The sequence below is a fragment of the Hemiscyllium ocellatum genome, chromosome 8 (assembly GCF_020745735.1).
Source record: "Hemiscyllium ocellatum isolate sHemOce1 chromosome 8, sHemOce1.pat.X.cur, whole genome shotgun sequence".
In the NCBI taxonomy this organism is placed as follows: domain Eukaryota; kingdom Metazoa; phylum Chordata; class Chondrichthyes; order Orectolobiformes; family Hemiscylliidae; genus Hemiscyllium; species Hemiscyllium ocellatum.
Window position 1 is genome coordinate 30,195,042 of NC_083408.1, and position 24,659 is coordinate 30,219,700.

At 39.9% G+C, this 24,659-nt stretch overlaps 1 protein-coding gene and 1 long non-coding RNA gene across 4 annotated transcripts in view; one reads left to right on the plus strand and one right to left on the minus strand.

The window, feature by feature from the left end:
* Positions 1-665, plus strand: part of LOC132817814 (regulator of microtubule dynamics protein 3-like) — a 232,906-nt gene extending 232,241 nt beyond the window's left edge. Inside the window, exon 12 of the mRNA XM_060828311.1 lies at positions 466-665. Within this exon, the coding sequence (XP_060684294.1) occupies positions 466-525 (60 nt within the window). The 3' untranslated portion in view covers positions 526-665. The remainder of the gene's footprint in view (positions 1-465) is intronic.
* Positions 666-8,020: 7,355 nt separating this feature from the next.
* On the minus strand, positions 8,021-22,516 carry LOC132818093 (uncharacterized). 3 transcript variants are annotated; one of them, XR_009644957.1, is made up of 3 exons: positions 22,404-22,516; positions 19,284-19,402; positions 8,021-8,464 (listed from the first exon to the last, which is right to left on the minus strand). It is a non-coding gene; the product is annotated as an uncharacterized LOC132818093 (long non-coding RNA). The 3 variants fall into 3 exon arrangements; XR_009644956.1 differs by lacking the exon at positions 22,404-22,516 and adding an exon at positions 22,221-22,380; XR_009644955.1 differs by lacking the exon at positions 22,404-22,516 and adding an exon at positions 21,037-21,310.
* Positions 22,517-24,659: the final 2,143 nt, after the last annotated feature.

The window sequence follows — 24,659 nt, forward strand, 5'->3', positions numbered from 1 at the left end:
TAATTGTATAATATTATAATTAAACAGGCACTACATCTTACTGCACCCCCTCTCATCTCTCATTTTCTTGTTCACCACCTCTTTGATCTTCCTACATTTAGCCTGGTTCTCACATGTACTATTAACCTGCGATATGCTTCATATACATTCTCTCCTTCATTGTACTGTCAACTTACTCTGTAGTTCTTCTGTCATTCAGAAACTCTGACTCTGGTTGTTCTGATATTCCACCCATACAATCAATTGAAATGTGAGGGTGAGGAAGGGGTTGATGAGGGTGAGAATGGTGGCCAGTTGACATTGCCTTCTGATATTCTGTCCCTGAAGCCCTCTTTGCCCACTGGTTGTTTTCTCCTGCCCACTGGCTATATTTAAGTGGTCTTTGAGTTTCTCAGGCTCCTGTTTCTCTAATGCAAAAGTTGCATGTCTCCAGATATTACAATTCTGTTCTTTCTCTTCATCTAGGACAAAAATGCCGAAAGTGAACTACAAGAAATGCAAAATGTCCTCAGCCTAAGAAGCTAAGCACTGTCCTGTTAAGCATAGGAGCTTAGAAGGTCTTTGTTCCACTGCAGAATGTTATGTAAAGCACTTTGAATCCAAACTATCCTGTTATTCTGGTATTTTATTCTGTCTCTGAAGTATCACAAAATATCATAAATCATGTCAACTTGATGGTCAGATGTTGAGAATGTTCTTCAAGTCACAAAGGGACCTTTTCTCAAACCCTTACAATGCAAGGGATAGATATTGGATGTCAAAGAGTTGACAATTTTAATTTATTTTGGCAGCTGAGACTTCCTATGCTGTGCGAAGTGACTGGCTTGGCTCCTGTATGTAAAAAGAATTCTTATTTTTCATGGCTCCTATTCACATGCTTCCAACAAGAGCTGCATAGGAGCTCATTTAAAGGTTGAATCCTTCAATTTATTTTGATAAGGATACAAGAGGTATATGCACAGCTGTAAGAAAGACATTGTCCTTTTTTTAAAAGTAATGCAGCATAAAAGTTTCCAACACCACAAAACTGGTGTTTCAGAACACTCTGTGACTGAAACTTTGTACTGTTATTGTGCATTTGCCTCAACACTTTTATAGTGCTTCTGTACCTTTGTGACTAACAAAATGATTATTTAGAACCATGATGAAAGATGCTGTCTGAGACTGAGCAATGAGGTCATAAAAATATTTAGAGATGGAAGTTGCACTTTGGGAAAAAGAATAAAAGCATAGACTACTTTCTAAACGGTGAGAAAATTCGTAAAGCCAAAGTACAAAGGGATCTGGAAGTGCTAGTCCAGGATTCTCTCAAGGTAAACATGCAGGTTGAGTCCGTGATTAAGAAAGCGAGTGCAATGTTGTCATTTATCTCAAGAGGGTTGGAATATAAAAGCACCGTTGTGATACTGAGACTTTATAAAGCTCTGGTTAGGCCCCATTTGGAGTACTGTGTCCAGTTTTGGTCCTCACACCTCAGGAAGGACATACAAGCACTGGAACGTGTCCAGCGGAGATTCACACGGATGATCCCTGGAATGGTTGGCCTAACATACGTGGAACGGCTGAGGATCCTGGGATTGTATTCGTTGGAGTTTAGAAGATTAAGGGGAGATTTAATAGAAACTTACAAGATAATACATGGTTTGGAAAGGGTGGACGCTAGGAAATTATGTCCGTTAGGCGAGGAGACTAGGACAGCCTTAGAATTAGAGGGGGTCAATTCAGAACAGAAATATGGAGACATTTCTTCAGCCAGAGAGTGGTGGGCCTGTGGAATTCATTGCCGCAGAGTGCAGTGGAAGCCAGGACGCTAAATGTCTTGAAGGCAGAGATTGATAAATTCTTGATGTCACAAGTAATTAAGGGCTACGGGGAGAATGCGGGTAAGTGGAGTGGAAATGCCCATCAGCCATGATTGAATGACGGAGTGGACTCGATGGACTGAATGGCCTTACTTCCACTCCTATGACTTATGGTCTTATTGCTCATTTGGCAAAGTGAACGTATAGTGATCATTCAGAACAAAGCAACCCAGGTTGGATTCTCATTCTATGTTGTCATTAACCAAGTTCAGAGCCAGCATCAGTGACAATGCCTCAGATGGCCTTCAACATCCTGGCCTAAAGAGAGGAGGAATTTCTCAATATTTACTCAATTGATCAGCACAGAAAGTGTAAATATGTATGAACTGTTGAGAAGAGGTTCAGGATCAGATGTGGGGAAGTAATGGCATAACGGTAATGTCACTGGGCTCATAATCTGGTGGTCCAGCTAATGCTATAAAGACACTGATTCAAATACCACCAAATTACCCACTGGAGTTTAAATTCGATTGATATATCTGAATTAAAAACTTGTCTTTTAGGAAAAGAATCTGCCACTATTACATTGTCTGGCCTGCATGTGACTCTAAACTGACAGCAATGTGGGTGTTAATAGACAATAGGTTCAGGCCCTTTGAGCCTGCACTACTATTCATTATGATCATGGCTGATCATCCTCAATCAATATCCTGTTCCTGCCTTATCTCCATAACCCTTGATTCCACTATCCTCGAGAGCTCTATCCAACTCTTTCTTAAACGAGTCCAGAGACTCGGCTTCCACTGCCTTTTGGGGCAGAGCATTCCACACACCCACCACTCTCTGGGTGAAGAAGTTTCTCCTCATCTCTGTCCTAAATGGCCTACCTCTTATTTTTAAACTGTGTCCTCTCGTTCGGAACTCACCCATCAGCGGAAACATGTTTCCTGCCTCCAGAGTGTCCAATCCTTTAATAATCTTATACGTCTCAATCAGATCCCCCCTCAGTCTTCTAAACTCAAGGGTGTACAAGCCCAGTCGCTCCAATCTTTCAACGTAAAATAGTCCCACCATTCCAGGAATTGACCTCGTGAACCTACGCTGTACTCCCTCAATAGCCAGAATGTCTTTCCTCAAATTTGGACACCAGAATTGCATACAATATTCCAGGTGCAGTCTCACCAGGGCCCTGTACAGCTGTAGAAGAACCTCTTTGCTTCTATACTCAATCCCTCTTGTTATGAAGGCCAACATGCTATTAGCTTTCTTCACTACCTGCTGTTCCTGCATGCTTGCCTTTATTGACTGGTGTACAAGAACCCCCAGATTTCTTTGTACTGCCCCTTTACTACCTAAATGGAGTCAAGTTAGCTAATCTGCCTTCCTGTTCTTGCCACCAAAGTGGATAACCATACATTTATCCACATTAAACTGCATCTGCCATGCATCTGTCCACTCACCTAACCTGTCAAGGTCACCCTGTAATCTCCTAACATCCTCCTCACATTTCACCCTGCCACCCAGCTTTGTATCATCAGCAAATTTGCTAATGTTACTATTAATACCATCTTCTATATCATTAATATATATTGTAAAAAGCTGCGGTCCCAGCCCTGATCCCTGCGGTACCCCACTGGTCACCGCCTACCATTCCGAAAGGGAACCATTTATCACTACTCTTTGTTTCCTGTCAGCCAACCAATTTTCAATCCAAGTTAGTACTTGCTCCCAATACCATGCGCCCTAATTTTGCTCACTAATTTTGTTCTCTGAAATAGGCAAGCTGGCCCTTCTGTTGAAGGGTAATCAGGGACTGACAACAAATGCTGACCTTGCCCATGAAGCCTACATCCTATGAAAGTTTTTTTTGTAAATTTGACCTTGATCTGCCAGCTTTTACTGCCTCAATGTATTTGTGAAGATTGTGAAAGGCAGTTATGGAAAGGAATTCCTGGAACACCTAAATCAATGGCTTCAAGATGGTGGTACAGAGAGAGATGTGTATTTCTGCAATGCACATAGAAACTATCATCTTCACCTCATTAGCTATAATATTTAGATTTAACTTAGATGTGAGATTGATTTGTTACCATTTTATAACTTTTTTTTCATAGTGCAGTAAGTTGGTAATGCAGTGCAGTGGTGAAGAAGCCAATAATTTTCAGTGACGATTATGTTTGACCTGGGAGAAATATCTCCATTTATAGTTAAGAAATATTTGAAATAAGGCACAGTGAAGAATCTTTATGTAAACATCCAAGCAAGTTCACGTGTGTGTTCTTCACAGCAATTCAGGTATAATGTCTGCAAGTTAAGTAAGTAACCAAGTAACTTAGTACTGTCGCTTTGTCCAACAAAGGCACTGTTTTCATTTACAATGAATGACAAGTGTAGTGTTGGCAGATAAAATAGTCTCAGACACAGATTGTTTTCTCTGTAGAGCATAGTCAGATAAATACAAAGGTCAGGGCTCTTCTGCATAAAACAAAAAAATAGAACTTTTAGGGAACCTGGTGTAACGAGAATTTGTTGATTGTTTTAAGTTTAAAACTGACTTGACGCCTCAAAATGTCTGCAGAAACATTTGGGCCATTTACTAGGTTTTAAAGGAATGAAAGGTTTTAATGTTAGAAATGCTACCAACAAGGAAACTTGTAACATTCTGCCCCATCCCTCCCCTCATTGTGTACAATCTGTGTACTATGTTAGATTTTGTGACTGCAACAAAATGATTTAGCAGCAGGACTGACAGGAATCTGCCACATATATATTGAATGAGAAATTCTACTACTGATGTATCAGCAACATAAATTAATCCTATCATTATCCAATGGGAAAATGATAAACAGCATGGTCATTTTGGAATGTTACACTTTCAGTGTTAAATAATCACGAATGATATATAACTAGACAACCATCAAAAATGCTGATCGTTTGAGATAAAATCAATGACCAAACATTCATGCAAATTTTGCATTTCACTTCTGTGCAATTTTGTTTTGCATGATCCCAATACACACACAGATCTTATATATAAATTACTGCAAATAACTTTATTATAACCAAGCAAGAAGCAGTGTGAACTCAGTTTCCTTTGTGTATATGGTCATAACCATGGTTAGCCCACCAACCTTACAAAGATCCAATAGGACTCATTACTGTAAAATGACTGTCACTATGGAGGGAGTGGAAGGCTGCAAATCATCTTCAACTGTCTAACAAATATTCCTTTGAATTGCAGCATCTATTTCCAATTTTAATATTTTTTGCCTATTTTGGACTGATTCGGTATGACTTTGAGACACCAGCTTTAAAACTTTTCAGTGTTTCTAGTGCATAAAACAACCAAACAGATATTGTGAAGAGAAACAAATCTTAATAACCAGTTTTGGTATTAGTTGATATTCACTATACCCCACAACACTTACAGGGAATGAGAATGTTGAATTCTTCCTCAGCTGCCTTTTCAGTTCTCTGCCAATTGATTCACTAATCTTTGGAAGACAAGTACCTAATTTTAAGACCCAGTATGTGTGCAAGTTGTTCCTTTTTTCTCTGTAAGGCCTAACAACATATTTTCAATCCACTGAACCCACTACAGTTTGTCTTTCTCCCCCTTGGGCATCCAAAATTTTCCAATTATTCACTTCCTGGACTCCTTCTCGGGAAGGCTATTGAACTTGCAAATCACTCACTCTCCACTTGGAATCTGACCAGCTGTCCATATCTTTGTTCCTCATTCTCTGTGGGCCATTCTTTCTGTCTTTTAATCCTCAGTGTTTCAGATCATGCTGCATTCACCCTATGTTCTTGTTTGCTCTTTGCCCTTTGCTTATCCTGTGAGAAAAGTCTCAATAGATATGTATAAAATTACATGAATACCATGAGAACACTCTACATTCAAAATCCTTCAAATTCTTTTCAACTTGAAATAGACATGGCAGCTAATGCCTGTGAAATTTAAAAATGTAGTATGTGGTTTATAAGATCGTAAGAACTGGGAGCAGGAGTAGGCCATCTGACCCTTCAATAAGATCACCATTCAATAAGATCATGGCTGATCTTTTTGTGGATATATTTTTGTTTTGAACAAGAACTTGTTCCTTTTATTATTTTGAATTATTTGATTGTGGGATTGGAGGCAAAAACATGGTGCATGGGCAAGTACAGGTCCTCCATATGAAGTCGTCCCCTCTGAACTGGAGTTCAAACATAACTGGAGATCCTCCCAAAACTCCATCTGCTCCATGTTTTGGAATCCATGGGCAAAATGTGCAGTTTTTCAACAATTAGTTTTAATGTCTGTAAAATGGGGATTGGTGCTTTAATAATTTCCTAAAATACACGACTCACAGTCAGGATTCCCACTTGCAGCACAAACTGTGAAGATTGTCCTGTGTATTCCCAAACTGTTCCATCGATTTAAAGACTGGGAGTGTATATCGCTAGACCTCATGAAATATTTCCTTGACAGGCAGGAATTATTCAAAATATTTATCTTGATTCTATTCTCTGAAATGCAGATGGTTGCATTGGTATATACCACAGATATATACCAAAGCTTCCTGTACCAGGGATAGAACATAGTCTTGGGATTGATGACAAGTTGTGGATGTGAGGGTATTAAGGAAGAGTGCAAAGTATAAGAAGATATCAAAATTAATTTTTACAGCTTAAAAAAACACAAAAGTTGTCATTCCTCTAGGAACCTAATCATCAGTGACCTGAATATTGGCCTTGAGAAAAGTCACAGAAGAGGTGATACATGTAAAACTAAATTATTTATTTTGCTTTTTTTATAGTCAAGATTAGATTACTTACAGTGTGGAAACAGGCCCTTCGGCCCAACAAGTCCACACCGACCCGCCGAAGCGCAACCCACCCATACCCCTTACCTAACACTACGGGCAATTTAGCATGGCCAATTCACCTGGCCCGCAAATCTTTGGACTGTGGGAGGAAACCGGAGCACCCGGAGGAAACCCACGCAGACACGGGGAGAACGTGCAAACTCCACACAGTCTGTCGCCTGAGGCGGGAATTGAACCCGGGTTTCAGGCACTGTGAGGCAGCAGTGCTAACCACTGTGCCACCGTGCCGCCCCTATATAAAATCCAGTGAAAAATAGCCACGCTATGTTCATCTTTTCCACATAGCATTTGAAGATAACTTTGCTCTCTCGCAACTTTTTATTCAAATAATTTTGAGTCATGTGAGTATAGGAATACTTGAAATCTAGATTGTGTACAGAACTAAATGTCTGTCAGGATAAGTTTGCATCTCGCATCAGTAGGTGACGCATATCATTTTCACAAGACTGACACACATTAGAAATATTCACAAAAGGTGAACATAATATTTTGCAAGTTTCTGTGAGACAAATCAGTACCCATCACAATGGAAGCTATGAGTCCTTCATCCACAGGACAATCCAACTGACATCTTTCACCATACCAAAGTGGTTGAAATGTGTCTATGTAACAAATCAGTTAATTTTCTAGATGATTGATGAACTAACCTGTGTAGTATGACATAAAGTGACAGCCTTTTTGTCCACAAGATGTAGATTGATAAATACCACTTGAGAGAATTTTTCTGAAGTATTTCAAGCCAGCTCCGCCCTAGTTGTCCAGTGAATACTACTTCAGTGTGGAAATGTAATTAACTCTCTCCATCTTTGTAATGGATTGTGAATCTAATAACAGGCAGCTGTGTGGATTAAAGAGTTCACATGGTTTAACAAACTGCAGTAGCACATGCTGTTTGTTGAATTGAAGGACACCATGTTGCCATGTTTTTTCAGAGGTTCGTTCAATGGGATTCTATTTCATAGGTCCCCCACAAAGTGAGTTAATTCCCTTATTGAGCAAATGGGCAGAGGGAGCAGGCAATTTAGGAGTAGTAAAATTTAGAACAAGTTTACACATGACAGCAATGTAAGGGCACCTATTAATGGATAGTGCTATGTGATGGGGGAGGAATAGGATGGGAATTTAACAAGTTTGGAGAAATTAATTTGTCAATTGGAGGAAATAAGTAAGACTAAGAATTCCAGAATTTTGAAAGAAGACTAATCACTATTGATTAAGCTTACAAAAATGGGTGTTTAATAGTGTCTAATCTTTACCTGGGTGGCATCTTGTCAGAAGACAGTTAATGATTTAGAGATGCTGGTGTTGGACTGGGGTGTACAAAGTTAAAAATCACACAACACCAGGTTATAATCCAACAGGTTTATTTGGAAGCACTAGCTTTTGGAGTGCTGCTCCTTCAACAGATGGTTGTGGAGTATAAGATCATAAGATACAGAATTTATAGCAAAAGATTACAGCATGATGTAAGGTAGTATGCAGAGCAGCCATGCATTAAAGTGTATGGGTAAATAGTGGCAATGCACTATCAGGACCACAGGGATCAATTCTAACTCTTAAATTAGAATGGCACGAATGTTCTACTTTGCCTATTTTTGCAATGTTGTTGCATTAGAACCCACAGGAGTTTTAATATTCAAGCTAACTGACCAACATGCATAACTAATGATAAAACACACAACCTCGGATAGCAACAGACTTATTCAGGGGTGTCACACTCGGAAGTTGGAGAAAGCCTCAGTCCTCGGCAGGCTCCAGTCTTCAGCAATGGCCGGTTCGTGAAAGCGAGAGCTGTGGAGTGAACAAAAAATGATATTTGTCTTAACTTTGTCTCATTTTTAATGTAGTTTGTGTAATTAAATGGCACTGTTTTGTAGTGACTTATACACACTTTATTGTATTTTCATAAATACATGTAACAAACTTCTATCGATCTGTCTATCTGAATTGTTATATTTGGTATGTTTGCATCAAGCAGCCTTGTTTTTGTTTTACAACAACTAAAATTGGCACAACCTTAGGATTTACAGTTTTTGTATTGTATTTATTAATAATTGAAGCTGTATTTGTTCTAATTTCTAAGAGAAATTGAGATCTACCATTGGGATTTTTATAAAAGGAACTTGGAGGGATGGGGGGGGGGGGGGAAAGAAGTTGCTGGAGAGGTGAAATTTCCACACTTTGTCCCCAACGATATACTCAATGGTACTGTTATCTTTCCAAACATGAAGCGTGATTAGGATGAATTACTGGTAATTAAATATATTGGTGTAATTGAGCTTTAATGCACTTTATTAAACCACTGCTATATAACCCATCACTACACCTACAGGGTTCTCTGAACAGTAATAATCCTGCGCAGAGTCTGGATCATTGTAAGGCTCTGTCCCTAAATTCTAACCTGATTGAGAGATTTTTGTTTTTTTTTTGAGAAATGAAGTGGATCTGAATGCAGTAATGAGCACATGACCTCTTATTTTACCATCATAGAAAATAGGAACGGGAGTTCCTGCGTCAAGCCTGAACATAGAAAAGCATAGTACAGCACAGGAACAGGCCTTTCAGTCCATCATCCCTGTGCCAACCATGATGCCATTCTAATCTAATCCCATCTGTCTACACGTGGTCCATAGGCCTCTATCTAAATGCCTCTTAAACGTTGCTATCATATCTGCTTCTACTGTTTCCCCTGGCAGCATGTTCAAAGCACCTACCATTCCCCGTATACAAAAACTTGCATCACACATCTCCTCTCTTGCCTTAAAACTATGTCCCTAGTATTTGCAAAAGATTCCTATTGTCCATGTCTCTCGTAATTTTATATACTTCTATCGAGTTGCTACTCAGCTTTCAAAGCTGTAGAGAACGCAATCCAAGTTGGTCCAACCACTCCTTATAACTAATAGACTCCAATCCAGGCAACATCCTGGAAAATCTCTTCTGCACACTCTCCAAGCCTCCTCATGCTCCCTATAGTGTGGTGACCAGAATTCCAAATGTTGTCGAACTAATGTTTTACCCAGCTGAAACATAACATACCAGCGTTTATACTTAATGTCCCTATTGATGAAGGCAAGGATGCACTATGCCATCTTTACCACTTTATCCACTTATGTTGCCACTTTTAAGAAGCTTGCACCCGCAATTCATTGATTAGCACTGATTATCCAATTCACTAATTCCTGCTTCCATTCCATACCCTTTGACCCCCTTAGTTCTCAGAACTATATTACCTCCTTCACGAAAGCATTCAATGTTTTGCCACTTCTTGTCAACTCCCTTCTAAGCAGATAATTCCAGAGGCTCACCACTGAAACATGTAAACCCCTTTTAGGCTTAGAGTCTCAACTTTTTTTAAAATTTTAATAAAATATTTAGTTTTTCATGAAAGCAAAAGATTGCAATATTAATACTCTGAATCAGCCTCCACATCATGTTAATTGCAAATAGCAACTTGCCATCATTCAATCACAACATATCTATTTGCAAATGAAGTTGGAACTTTCACCTCTATCAAATGAAACTTTGATCAATTTTCTTTCCAAAAACATTTGCAAGATTTTAACATTGTAATTTACATTCCACCATTGGCAAGAATTTGTTTTGTGATTATATTGTATTCAAGTCATTTGATCGTTTGGAAATGTGTTTAAAAGTAATGTTATGCTTTGTGCCCACATGCACTTTTTAATACAATGTCTTCACTGCCTGATGCTTCAACATTGAGAATATTCTCATTCAAGAGAAGGAAACTTGTTTCTTACGTCATAAATGTCGAGGGAGTGGAAGAAATTTCCTCATCAGCTATCAATTAAATATTCCAGTACTTGGTCATGAAGTTTCATGATGCAAAAGCTGCCTGACCCTTATTTTAAAATGCACATTTGAATGATTACATTCCTGACTAACAAATACCTCATTTTTCCATGCAATTTTTTATTCATTTGCATTATATAAATATCCTTATCTTTCATTTCCTTGCCACCTGCACAAGTGCTTGAAGAGATATTTGTTATAGATCCTGTCACTCACTGATTGCAGCTATTGGCCAACCCTTACCAGTACAGTACACTGAAGAAGTATCCTGCCAGTCTTTCATCAGTGAAAACAAGTTCTGAGCACAGGAGTATCCAATAAGAAGCTGAATATTGTTCCCAGAAATGTATATTATTTTAACTTTACTACACTAACTGGAGTAAAAATGTTTCACCACACTTTATCACCAGGTACTACAACTTTTCCTAAGGAACTTAATTTTGCCTTTCTTTTAATTTATTATTTGCAAACTTTGTTCTTTTTCATGGAATTATTCTGTAAGATATAATTTAATAAACTTGGTGATCACATCCAGCTTGAGAGTCCTTCAATATAAATGTTATCTTGCATCACTAACTTGAGGCTGGAGGAATTTGGCTGGACCATTTTCAGGCCCAGAAAGAATGCCAACGGAAGTGTCCAAAATCTGCCCAGAGTGAGGCCTCGCTCATTTTATATCTGAGCTAATGGTGTCTCTCACACAGTTGTAGAGTTTGAATGCAAACCATCTGCCTCATGCATAGGATGGTATGGAGCTTAGCAATGGTGGATTAGGAATGGGGTTATGGGAGATTGCAGTGGAGGAATGACAGCTATGGTTCCTGTTTCCACTGACTGCACCGGGACAATACCTGAATCTTTCAGCTGACTGCTGTGTAAGACTTCTGAGCAATTTCTATCCTACATTGCAATTAAGTTGCTACTGTGGATCCTAAAAGCACTCATAGGCTTATCAATTACGTTAAGACATAATATCACATTAGGCTGCCAGCAGCTTCTGAAAAATGGCCCAATCTTTTTATATCATATATTTTTCAGGCATACTTACGTTGCAAAACTTTAACCCTCAAAATTGGGTCTCATTGCATCTGTTTCACAACTTAAAGCAGCTGCAACGAAGGCAATTTGTACTTTAGAGCCACTTGAGCTGAAGGAAAATACAAGAGAACCAAAATAGAACTATCAAGGAACCATTTTTTTTGAAATTCTGACCTTGGTCTGTAGTTAAGGCAAGAGTCCCTGGCTCCAGCCAGCTGAGCTGAGTTAGCTGCTCTCAGCCAAGGTGACAATAAGGACTCTAGTCAGTCACAATCTTCCTGAAGGCAACTGAGAATCTTGATCTCTCCTCCTGACTGCCTTCCAATCACCCTAGTTTGTAATGGTGTATATTACTAAACTAGTAATCAAAGACTCTGAGAGTTCAAATCCCACCAGAGCAGCTTTGGAATTTAAGTTACAGAACTGATAAAAGTGACCATGAAGCTGTCACAATGTTCACTAAGATTTTTTACTGCCTCTTATCAATGTGACAAATGACATCCTATATGACTGTGATAGATGATCTTATCCTTATCAACTTATTTGTAGACAATCCAATGCTTCTCCTTTACTGTTGAACTGCACTCGCACAGTTCCATTCTTATCCATCCAGCTGTGGCCACAGAATCATCTGCAATGGTTTCTCTTTCTCCTTCACTATGTCCGTGTTCCTCAAAGATATATCTTTGACTTCCTCCTATTTCTCATTGGCATGTTCCCACCACCACCCCTCGGGTGATATAATCTGCTGTCTGTTATGATCCCAGTTGAAGGTAGCGTTGAACATGTCAGATCCCAGGCCTAATAGATCATATGGTTTATTTAGTTAATATGGGCTGTTGAGTTACTGAAACATAGCTACACAACAAGGCTGCAGAGATTCTTTAACAACAAAAAGGGGGAAGAAAGCTATCTATATATAGAACACAATTTGAAAGTTCTCAAAACGTATAGCAAATCAAATCACATCCTATTACAGCGACTCAAATCTGGAAAATTTACCCCTCTGTATCAAATCTTTAAATCTGGCTGAACTGATTCTCTACAGTTCTTTCCTGTAGAAGTAGTTTTACATGAAAACTTTCAAAATTGAAAACTTAGATTTTCTCAGCTTCTAATAACCTGGTTCTAATAACCAGTCCTGGTTCGGAAATTTCACAAACTAAACTTTTCTACTGAGGTAATTATACTTCTCTTGAACAGTTCAATACTCTTTTCTAGTGGAGAAATCATATTTGACTTTTCCCCCCAGCTAAGTCTCCTATAAACCTTGATTATCTTGACAAAAAACAAGTTGGTAGGAATGGAAGTAATCATTCAGACCATCTGGCCTGCTCTACTATTAAATATTATTGTGGCTGAACAAACATTTCAATGCCTTTTACCTACACTATCCCCATAACCCTTTATGTCTTTGGTAATCAGAAATCTATTGATTTCTACTTTAATGCCAAAACTTTCAACGAAGTTTTAAAAAACCCGTCACTTTGGTCCTAAATAACATCCCACTTTTAAATTGTGCTCCCAGTTCCAGAATCTCCAACTGAGGAATGTATCTTAACCTACATGTACTTTGTCTGTCCCTTTAAGTATTTTATACACTTCAGTGAGACCAATGGTCTTCAGTGTTATTCTGCCTGTTGTAAACCATAACAATAAAAGCAATCTTCCATTAGCACTACATGGGTGCCTGCTCTACGACATATGTGATTGTCTCATTGTTCTGGAAGGACAATATGATTTAGTTATATTTTTAAACTTTTTATATAAATAAACCCATCTCTGCCACTGTTTCAAAATACAAACTCTAAAACTTATTTATCACTTCACTCATCACACTGTCCAAATCACATTAAAGCCTCCTTGCATATGCCTTACAAAACATTCCCACTGGTCTTGTGTAATCTGCAAACATGGAAAAATTACAATTTCCTCCTTTTCATGTGCATCAGTAATATAGATTGTAAACAACTGGGGCCCAAGCACTGATCAGCAGTACCCCCACTGGTCTCAGCTGCCAGTCTGAGAAAGATTCATTCATTTGCATTCTCTACTTTCTGCCGAGAAACCAATTCTCAATCCAAATTAATCCAAACCCATGCACTTTTCCCTCCTGCATGGATATTTACCTAAAGCCTTCTGAAAATCCAAACTACATCAACTAGTTTCCCTCATCAGTTCTGTGAATACCATCCTCAAAAAACTGTCAGGTTTGTCAACCATGATTTTCCTTTTTTATAAATCTGTGCTGAATCTATCTAATTTTTTTCTAAATATTTAATGATGACTTCTTTAAATTCTAGCATTTTCCCTACTATGGTCTAACATGAGGCTCACAAGTTTGTAGGTCCCTTTTTTCACCTCAATCCTTGATTAAACAACAGCATTACATTTGCATTCTTCCAATCTGTCAACACAGTTGCAGAGTTAGTAACACTTTGAAACATAATCACTACTACATCCATTTCTCTCACAATCACTTTGAAAATTCTACAGTGAATGTCATCGTGTCTCATAAGCTTGATAACTTACAGTTCTGTTAAATTCTTGAACACTTTTTTTACTGATATTAGTTCAGTTTCACACTCTCACTAGGCCCTTAGATCTTAATTTTTTCAAGAAACGTCTTGTGTATTCCTCTGTTGAGATGGATACAAAGTATTTATTAAGCTTCTCTACTATTTCTTTATTTGCTATTACAAATTCTCCTGTCTGTGTTTGTTATGGACTCAATTGTCTTTACTAATGTCACTTTCCACATAACGGTAGAAGCTTCTACAGTTTATTTTTATGTTTCTTGTTATTTCACATTCAGATTCTATTCACTGTTCCTTTATCAATTTCTTGGTCCTCTTCTGAATTCTAATTTTTTTCCAAATCCCCAGGCTTTTCCGCTTGAACATATGTTCTTTTTTCCCCATAAAGTGTTTAAATATTAGCCATTGCTTATCTACCATCAGACATTTAATGTATTTTTCCGATCCACAAGAGCCAACTTCTTCCTTGTACCTTCATAATGTTAGTTTTCGTTTATATATGTTTTTTTCAAAAATTAGCTTCATTTAATCTCGAGGACATTTTGACTTTTATTCTGTTGTTCGGAAACACTAACAATGGAAATTAAACCCTACGCAATGTTCAGTTTGCTGGAGTAACCCACAGATGTGGGCTGTTCCTCTTGCAGCCATTCAATACATATCCAATGCAAATCTTAAGTTCTCTTCAGAGACTAGAAGACATGGCATATCTGATGTTCTGTGTTCTCTTTGTGCAGTGTATTCCCCTTCCAAAATTAATATATGGAGATTTGGTGTTAAACAAACAAGGTACTGGAATAGTGCAATAACGTTCAGCAGCACTGAATGCACTTTGAAAGCCAGTTTCAAAAACTGATTCTAAAATAAACCATTGTTCCTAGACCTGCAAATTGTGACTGAACCGTGATCACAATCGGTGCAATGAATCAGTAATTAAAAAGAAAAGCACATCTGTTTCTTTATTTATTATTCTTTATATATTTATACTATAAGCAGTGGAGCAGCTCTCAATCCTGATTAATGGTGTAGATTTTACCTTAATAGGAACGTTTCTGCAGGACAGTCAGTACAGTGTGGCATATGCTGTCTGCATTGCTCTCATGTTTGTTCTTCTTCCCAGATTTTGTCATTCAAGAAACCTCACCGTCCCCTCAGCATCTACATTTTCACCTGTAACTCACCGAACTAGATCTTGCTAAAAGAACCACCTCTTAAAAATGTACACACATCTATATCACTTTTGACCCAGTGCTATTCCTTAGGGTGTGATGATGCTGTCACTTTAAAAGGTTATTTTGTCCTTTTTTTAAGGCAGAGGTGCTGAACTAGCTACTGAAGATGACTCAAGTAAACAATACGTGAGGCCTTGAGGTGTTTTTTTTTAAAGCTGGAACAGTTGGAGGCAGCACAGGTGTGGCCTCCTAGTTTTTGGTTTTAGCTTTCAGCAGCAGAAGCCTATAAGGTTTCAAAAGAGTTGGAAGCTTCCATGAATGATTCCTAGCTGCTATTCTCTTAAATCTTCTCTTGATGTTCCTTCATCCTGGATTGGAAAACTGCATGTAAGAATCTGTGCGTGAATTTACCTATTTTGCCAAGTGATGTGATAATGGAATGTTACTATGTTAGAATGGTTAATTAGTAATGGGTACTGTATCTATTATTCGGTTAAGTTTTCCAACAATTGTTGTTCTAGATTTTAACTGTAGTGTTTAAATAAATTGTGTTTTGCTTAATGTCAAGTAGTTTGACTGGTCGTATTGCATCTGGAAGTGGTACTTCATATCTACCTTTAAAAATAAAAAAACGTTAAGGTCTAGGCTACCTTCTTAAAATATTTTGAGAGCATCTGCTCTGCTCCATAACATGGGAGAGGAACTGGCCATGCTGGTGGAATTAGTGAAGTTTTGTGAGCTTTTCTTTTATGGCATGAATGTGGAGTTGAACCAAAAATGAAAGCAAAGCTTTTTCTTTTTGTTTGTATGGTTCAGGATTTCAATCTTCTCTTTCCTGAGAACACTGACTGGCACTTGGGCTGAGATGTAGTACATGAAGATCCAGCACACTTTAAGGGCCCAGTGTCCATTAATTTCCCTTCACCAGATCAAAATCACGAAGACAGTCATAGCATTATCTAACATTAGGGAATGTGGTATATAGCTGGATCAGTTTAATTCTCTTCAGTGGATTACTCATTGTTCATTTTAATAGAATTTTTATACTCTCTGACCAAGTAATTTTAGTTCCTCATCTCCTCCATATTTTTTAAAAGAAATTCTTCAGATCTATTCCATACAAGCTGACAGTTTCTAACCATACCACTACCCAACAAACAAAAGAGAGAGCCACTGTTTAATGGGATCTTGTATTGATCCTGTGTTCAATGTGGGATCTGATGGCAAGAGCCTGAGTTTAATGGGATATTGGTGGTGAGAGCCCATTTTAAATGGGTTCTTGATGATGACATTCCCTTTAAAGGGGACCCAGTGTGAGCTGTCTTTTTATTGATTCATTTATGGGATGTGGCCATTGCTGGCAGTATCAGCATTTATTGCTCCTATTCACCTTGAAAAGAAGGTGAACTGTCATCTTGAACTGCTTCAGTCCATTTGGTGTAGGCACATTCCAAAGCACTAATGGTAAAGGTGGTGAGGGTGGTGTGAGTTCCAGGATTTAGACCCAGAGACACTGAAGGAATGGCACTATTTCAAAACCAAAATGGTGACTGGCTTAGAGGGGAACTTGCAGGTGAACTTGCGGGTGATGGTGTGCCCACGTGTCTGCTCGGTGTATCCTTCTAGATGGTGGTTGTAGGTTTGGAATGTGCTATCTCGGGAGCCTTGGTGAAATCCTGTAGTGCTTCTTGTGGATGGATAACACTGCTGCTACTGAGTGGTGGTGGTGGAGTGACTGAATGTTTGTAGATGTGATGCCAATCAAGTGGGCTGCTTTGTGCTAGATGATGTGAAGCTTCCTGAGTGTTGTTGGAGCTTCACTCATCCAGACAAGTGGGGAATATTCCATCATACTCAGGACCTGTGCCCTGTTGATGATGGACAGCAGATGACTACTGACTGCAGGATTCCACCATCACTGTACACCACAACAGCTCCCCCAGGGACATTGATAATGGAGGATTCTACAATGGTAATATCTTTGGAATGTCATGGGGCAATGGTTAGGTTCAAACTTACTGGAACTGGTCACTGCCTGTCACTTGTGTGTGGCGCAAACATGGAAATAGGAACAGCAATAGGCCATTCAGCCCTTCAAGCCTGTTCTGCTATTCACTATGATCATGGTTATTCATCTAACTGTACCCTGTGGCTGCTCTTTCCACATACCATTTGACCCCATTAGCCCTAAGAACTATAACTCCTTCTTGAAACCATTTAATGTTTTGGCCTCAACTGCTTTCTGTGGCAGTGAATTCCACAGGTTCCCCACTATCTGGGTGAAGGAACTGCTCCTCATCTCGGTCCTAAGTGGTCTACCATGTATCTTTAAGCTTTGCCATCTGGTCCTGGACTCCATGATCAATGTTACTTGCTGCTTGTCAGTTGGTTAGTTGTTGAGGCTGCATTTGGAGATAGATCGTTTCAATATCTGAGGAATCACAGTTGGTGCCAAACATTGTGCAATCATCAGTAAGCATTCCCAATTCTGACTGTGGTAGAGGGAAGCTAACTGATTAAAGAGCTAAAGATGATTGGGCTGAGAGCACTGTGCTGCGGAACTTGTGGTGTAGTGGTAGCGCTCTTGCCTCTGAACCTCTCCACCTGGTTCAAATGTGTGTAAAGTATTAGCATCACAGAACAGGTTGAACCAGATGTCCTGGAGCTGAGATGACTGACCTCCAACAACAATCATCTTCCTTTATGCTAGTTAAAACTTCCAAAAATGGAGATTGCCAGGTTTGCTTAAGGATGCAACTATTTCTGGAGCACAAATCTATAGCGCTATTGCCAAGGGTCATGTTGTCAGAGGCCCATAGCCTTAATTATATCAAATGCTTCCAACTGTTTTTTGGTATTACATGGATTGATTTAAATTGGCTGGAAATTTGCATCTGTGATGGTGGGGACCTTTGGAGGAGGGCAAGATGGGCACTTCTGGCTGAGGACTATTGCAATTTCTTCAGCCTTATCACTTGCACTGACATGCTGACATTCCCCAACACAGAGATGAGAATTTTTTTTATTCATTCGCAGGACTCAATCAGCATTTATTGCCTAGCTCTAATTGCCCAGAAGACAGATAAGAGCCATTGTTGTGTGGCTGGAGTCACATCTGAGCCAGATTAAGTAAGGGTGGCAATTTCCTTCCCAAAAGATATTAGTGAACCAGATGGGTTTTTTTCCAACAATCAACTCATGGTCATTATTAGACTCTTAATTTTGAATAGAATTTAAGTTCCACCATCTGCCATGGTGAGATTCAGACCCGGGTCCCTAGTACGTTACCTGGCTCTCTGGATTAACAGTTGAGCATGTTCTGATCATCAGTTCTGATGAAGAGTAACGGAGAACTTGAAACATTAACTCTTTTTTTCCACAGATGCTGCTAGACCTGCTGAGTTTGCCAGCAATTTCTATTTTTGTTCCAGATCTCCAGCGCCCACAGGCTATTGAAGATGCTTTTCATTCTAATTTTCATTCTAGATTTTGTCTCAACAAGAGGTGTGGCTGTCATTTCTACCGATAATGTAGGAGATGCATCTGCAACAGGTAGATTTGTGAGAATGAGAGATGTTTGTTTGGTCCTTCACTACTGCCTACAGGTCCATTCTATCAATAATGTCCTCAGGAGTCAACCAACTTAGTCAGTAGTGGTGCTGCTGAGCCACACCTAGTGATGACACTGAAATTCCCCACCCAGAATACTTTCTGTACTCCATCCCCTGTGCAGCCGCCAAGTTATGTTCAACATGGAAGAGCACATATTCATCAGCTGAGTGGGACTGTGATCAGCTGTAGGTTTCAAGTCTATATTTAAGCTGATATCATGAGACATTATGGTCCAGAATCAATAGTGATCACTCCCAGGGCAACTCCCTTCTGCCTGTGTACCATTATGCCACCACCTCTGCTGAGCTGAAAGGACATACAGGACTGTGGAAGGTTGTTCTGGGACATGTGACATCTATTCTGTATGATTCTGTGAATATGACAAGTCAGGCTGTTATTTGTCTGTGAGACCGTTCTCCCAAGTTTGGCACTAACCTTAAGGTGTACAGGGTTGACAGGGCTGAGTTTGCTGCTGTCATTTCTGGTGCCAAGGTTGATGCCAAGTCATCCATCCAGTTTCATTCTTTTTAAGCTTCACACAACTAAGTAGCATACTATAAATAAAAGCAAAAAACATGAAGAAACTCCAACAAATCAGTTGAGAGAGAATGAGTTAAAGTTTCGACTCTTAAGTTCTGAAGAAGTCATATCGAACTCAAAACATTAATTGTTTTCCACTCTATAGATGCTGCCAGACATCCTGAGTTTCTCCAGCACTTTCTGTCTTTATTTCAGATTTCCAGCATTTGCAGTATTTTGCTGCCAGGCTATTTCAGTGAACAGTTAGGAATCCATATTGCTGTGGGTCTGGAGTCACACAGAGGTCAAGCAGTACATTTTCCTCCCAGAAGGGGGCATTAATGGAGACAATTGATCCATAGCCAACGTTACACTTTTATTTCCAGACTCATATTACCATCTGCTATGGTGAGCTTTGCATCCAAATTCCCAAGAACATTACCTCGGTCTCCTGGATTAGTAATCAAGTGGCTTTACCACTGTACCAGTGCCTCCCATTTTAACGAGGATCTAGTGATGATTCTATTTCATGAGGGTCTAGTGGTAAAAACCCACATTTAGTAAGGGGTCTGGTTGTGAGAACCTTTGTGATGGCGCAGTGGTTAGCACTGCTGCCTCACAGCGCCAGAGATCCGGTTCGATTCCCACCTCGGGCAAACCGTCTGTGTTTAGTTTGCATGTTGTCAGCTTGGCTTTCCTCCCACAATCCAAAGATGTGCAGCGTGGGTGAATTGGCCATGCCTAGCCTTAGGTGAAGGGATGAATGTAAGGGAATGGGTCTGGGTGGGTTACTCTTCGGAGGGTCAGTGTGGACTTGTTGGGCCAAAGGGCCTGTTTCCACACTGTCAGGAATCTAAGGTCACGATCCCATTGATACCGGGGGAAGGGATAGGGAGAGCCTCGATTAATGGAGATCCAACTGTTTCATGAGGGATATGGTGTCTTCAAAACGTCTGCCTGGTGCACTACAGGGTCGTTTCAGAGCCTGGGTGGGAGTTAAACAAGGACACCTGTATTTTTATTTATTTTGCTCCCGAGTTGTTTTCGTCTTCACCCGCGCAAGATCTCATAATTGTAGCTTTGACTCTCCTCCCCTCTCCCCCGGTCTCTCGCCTTCATCAGCATTATAAAACAAAACAATTGCGGACTCTGGAGGTCTGAAACACAAACAGGATTTGTGAAGGTTTGTAGCACCCTACACTCTACACAAAAAGGAATTGCTGGAGAAACTCAGCAGGTCTGGAGGCATCTGTGGAGAGAAAGCGGAAGGTAACGTTTCGAGTCCGGTGACTCTTCATCACGAACTCTCATCCTGCTTTCTGCCCATAGATGTCGCCTCCTTCATCAGGGTCCCTCCTTGTCTGTCTTTCGGGCCACTGTCTCCCTCTGCTGTCCACAACGTGCGTTGCAGAACATCTTTCCCACCCTACTACTTTCACATCGAAAAGCACAACCTTTCACATCAGCGCTGCTCCATTTAAACAATTGCTTCCTAAACTTTCCGGGCGTGGCTCTATCTTGCAATAACGATGTCGGAAATAAGATACTTGCTATTCATGTGTTGGACTTCCGACCCTGGAGCTCCCGCCGTGGAGGGAGATGAATCGAATTCTTAGCTCTTTTAACATATCCCTTACAACCCCATCTCTTCTCTCAAGTTTTTGCTCACCTGACCAAATGTCCTCGTAACGTGATTTTGTGTTCGTATTTGTTTTACAATCGCTCTGCAAACAAAAGGCGCTAATAGCGCGCTTTAGAAGTGTGGCTATCAGATGAAGGAGTTGTCCTTCAAAGTTGAACAGTTTTTCATACACTAAAAGGTCAAAACTATAAAAAATAATTATAAAAAGTCAATGTTACCACCCGGAATGTTCAATGGGGAGGTACCAAAGAACCTACAGCCAGTGCAATCGCAAATACACCCCAGGATGCAGTTAAGAATGGAGAAAAACTGAACTTGTAAACAACCTTATCAATCGAAAGGTTAATTAGGTTTTTAATAAAACCGTCCCATCTAAACTCATTTTGTAATTTTGTTGATGTTGGCAGCAGTTTTGCAGACTGTTTTCCGACATCAACATTTAGCGCTGTTTCCGCCCACCCTGCAGTTAACCCTTTAGGAACATGTTTGCTAGTCTGCTGGTGTAGTGTGGGGTGAATGCACTGGGCAAGCCGGTGTTCCACGCAAGTTCATTGTGTTCCTCCATACAGAGTTAGACTGGCTCATGTTGATAACTAAATAAAAACTGAAAGAACCGCGGACGCTGTAAATTCAGTTTTTGTTTCGCCAGTAGTTAGAGTCTGGTATCTGGTCAGTCGCTCACTGTGTGTCATCCAAGCAGAAAATCAGACGAGAATTACCTATATCCAGTCTGTCCGCTGTTGAGATGGTGAGAGGTTTTGAAAAGAGTTATGTTCTCCCAGGGGTCAGTTAATAACCGGGGTTGGGGAGGGGTCAACACACTTTAACAAAGGAACCAAGAGCTAAGACAAGAACTTATCTAAAACGCAGCAAGATATGATACGGAACACACTGAAAAGATGTTGGGTAGCGAATTCTATCGCAAATTCCAAAAGCAAATTCGATTAAAAAGGGGGGAAAACAATGAGCGACTGGAGAATGAGACTCGTGGGAGCGATTAGTGCTGCACCGTTGTACAATTCACTGACGTGTCTTTCGACTTGCAAAATAGATAAACTGTTACCTCGCTGCACATGCTTCACTAAGACATTGAATGGGACAGTATACAGTAAGCGTTCAGGAATACTGCTAGCTAGACAGGTACTGTGAGGTAGATGGACAGGGAAAACAGCTGTGATTGACAACTGAAAGGTTGAATTACGGCTTCCTACCTCCCTCTGATAGCCTTTAGTAAATGGATAGTTCTGGTTCCTTTCATTTTGAACGTTGGTTTCGCAAGTTTTTGACTTAGTCTTTGGATGGGGAACCCGATACCTTAACACCCGAATGACGGTGTGCTAAATGTGTATTCAATGTTACGATAAAGAGCAACATCATGAACTCTCAGAGCTAACCTCTCCAAAAAGACTCCGCATCAATTTAGTTTCGAATCCCGCAGTAATTTACTGCTTCCCAAGGGAAGTTCAAACGTCTGAACTCAAGTTAACTTGCTGTCTGACAGATATTCGCACAGCAATAACTCAAATCCTCCACTGAATTGTGTCGTGACTGGAACAAAGAACAGGCATTGCAGAAATTTTTACACCTCCCCTGAGAATAACGTCGCTGTCAGAATCAGTAGTTGCAGATCTGAAATGTTGATATATCAATTAAATGAATGTACTTATATCTGAATATTCCACATGTTGGAACTCGAATACAGCACCATGAAATTTGCAGGTGACAAATTGAGATTACAGTCAATTGCGAAAGTAACCGAAGACGAGAAGTTATGAACTATTAGCAAACCCATGCGCTTAAAGTAATTAATTGGAAAACATTGGAGATTTAGTGGTGGTAATTAACTGATTAAATAAAATACACTACGGATGATTTGGTGGTGTCAACAACCATTTGGTTGTGTAAGAGCACTTCTGGATTCAAAAATAAACAAAACTGATAAGATAAAGGAAAGGAAGCTCACTTTTTATATGTGGATTTTCATAAAAGGAGAAGCCAAAAAAAATCACAAAAGGCTGTTCCGTATTTTGCAACGGGAAGGAGTAATTATAGATACAAAAATAGAAATTGCTAGAGAAACTCAGCAGGCCTCGCTGCATCTGTGGGAAGAAAACAGCTAACGTTTCTTCAGAACTGTTATTACAGTATTTACGCAAGACTTTGGTCAGTCTCCGTTTGCAACTTTATATAGTGTTAAAGCTGTCGAGAACGTGCAGGCCAGTTCTCTCCAGGGATTGTTGACCTGAAGGGATGTTTGACAATGCCAGATTTTCTCGACATGGTAAAGGCTACGGCTATTCTTCCCAGACCTTCCACATTTTGAAGAGCTAAACGATCTGGTAAATGAGGACAGATTGTTTCCGCTAGTCCACACGTTACTCGCAGAAAGGATTAAAGAGGATGTGCGTGCGTTTGGCGGCGGTGAGGGTAAGGAATTTTGGCAAATGTTTTGGAGGTGCTCCACACTCAAAATGAAGCAGGTGCAATCAAAGGTGAGTGGGATTAGCCCGGACAACTCAAGGAGGAAAACACGGGTGGCTGTTGAGCGGCTGTTTCCGTTCAGTTTGGTGTTTGCTAAGAAGGTGGCACGTAAGGAGATCGCATCTACAGACATACCGTGTCACATTTGCAATGACAACAAATAACTGCTGGGGCTGATAGTTCTACCTTGGCTTTCTCCCCTGCTGTACAGTAACACTGGCTGTTTCAGAGACACCTTTTCCACCCTATCTGTGTGTGGCAGTCCCTCAGGCTGACACTTTCTGACCACAATAACCCGCATGTGGAATCTCAACACGGGTGCGGAGGAGAGGCTGTAACAATAGTGTGTTCTGACTGACCGGGGAACTCCGGCCTTTTTTACGTACCTGGAGGATTTACGCATCGACAATGAACTCGTTCGGCCGTATTATGACACACTTTCCATTGGCGCCAAGTCCTGAAGTGGGACTTGAAACCAGAGCTTCTGGCTCAGAGATACTCGTCACATACAAACGTTGAAAATGGGGAAGGGGGCTTGTCTGACAATTTGGACACAGTAGACTTAAAAATTCAGTTCTCACAACAACGAGCAGAGAGCAAGGCATAGGAACTTAAATCAGAAATTCTGACCAATTTCCGCAAGCTAATAGTCACACCAACACTATCACTAAATTGGGATGGGCCAATTGGGCAGGAATCGAACGATTCAGGAACACAGTGAGGACTGTGCTCGGATCCAATAATCTACCAATTTGAAGACCCAACAAATTTACGAGGGAAAGTTACCGATCTTTACCAATGACATAAAAGATTTGAAAGTCTAACTATTTGCTACAAAACCCCCTCAGGATAAGCAAACACACAAAAAGACACTTCTAGGATTGTGATAGAAATTGTGTTATTATCATCCACAGTATATGCATGAATTAGCAGAATAATTTACAGCAGTAGTCATGTACAGTGACAGTTATACGAAACGCATACATAGTGTGTAACATCAATCTGTTACAGTATTTAAACAGACACTGAAACTAAATACAGATTGCATTAGGCAAACTTCAAATTAACCAGGTTTGCTGGTGGATAAGAAATGTCAATACACAATCTAATGACACCTTCCTCAACTTCACATCTTAATCATGAGTTAATTTTGAATTACATTGACTTCA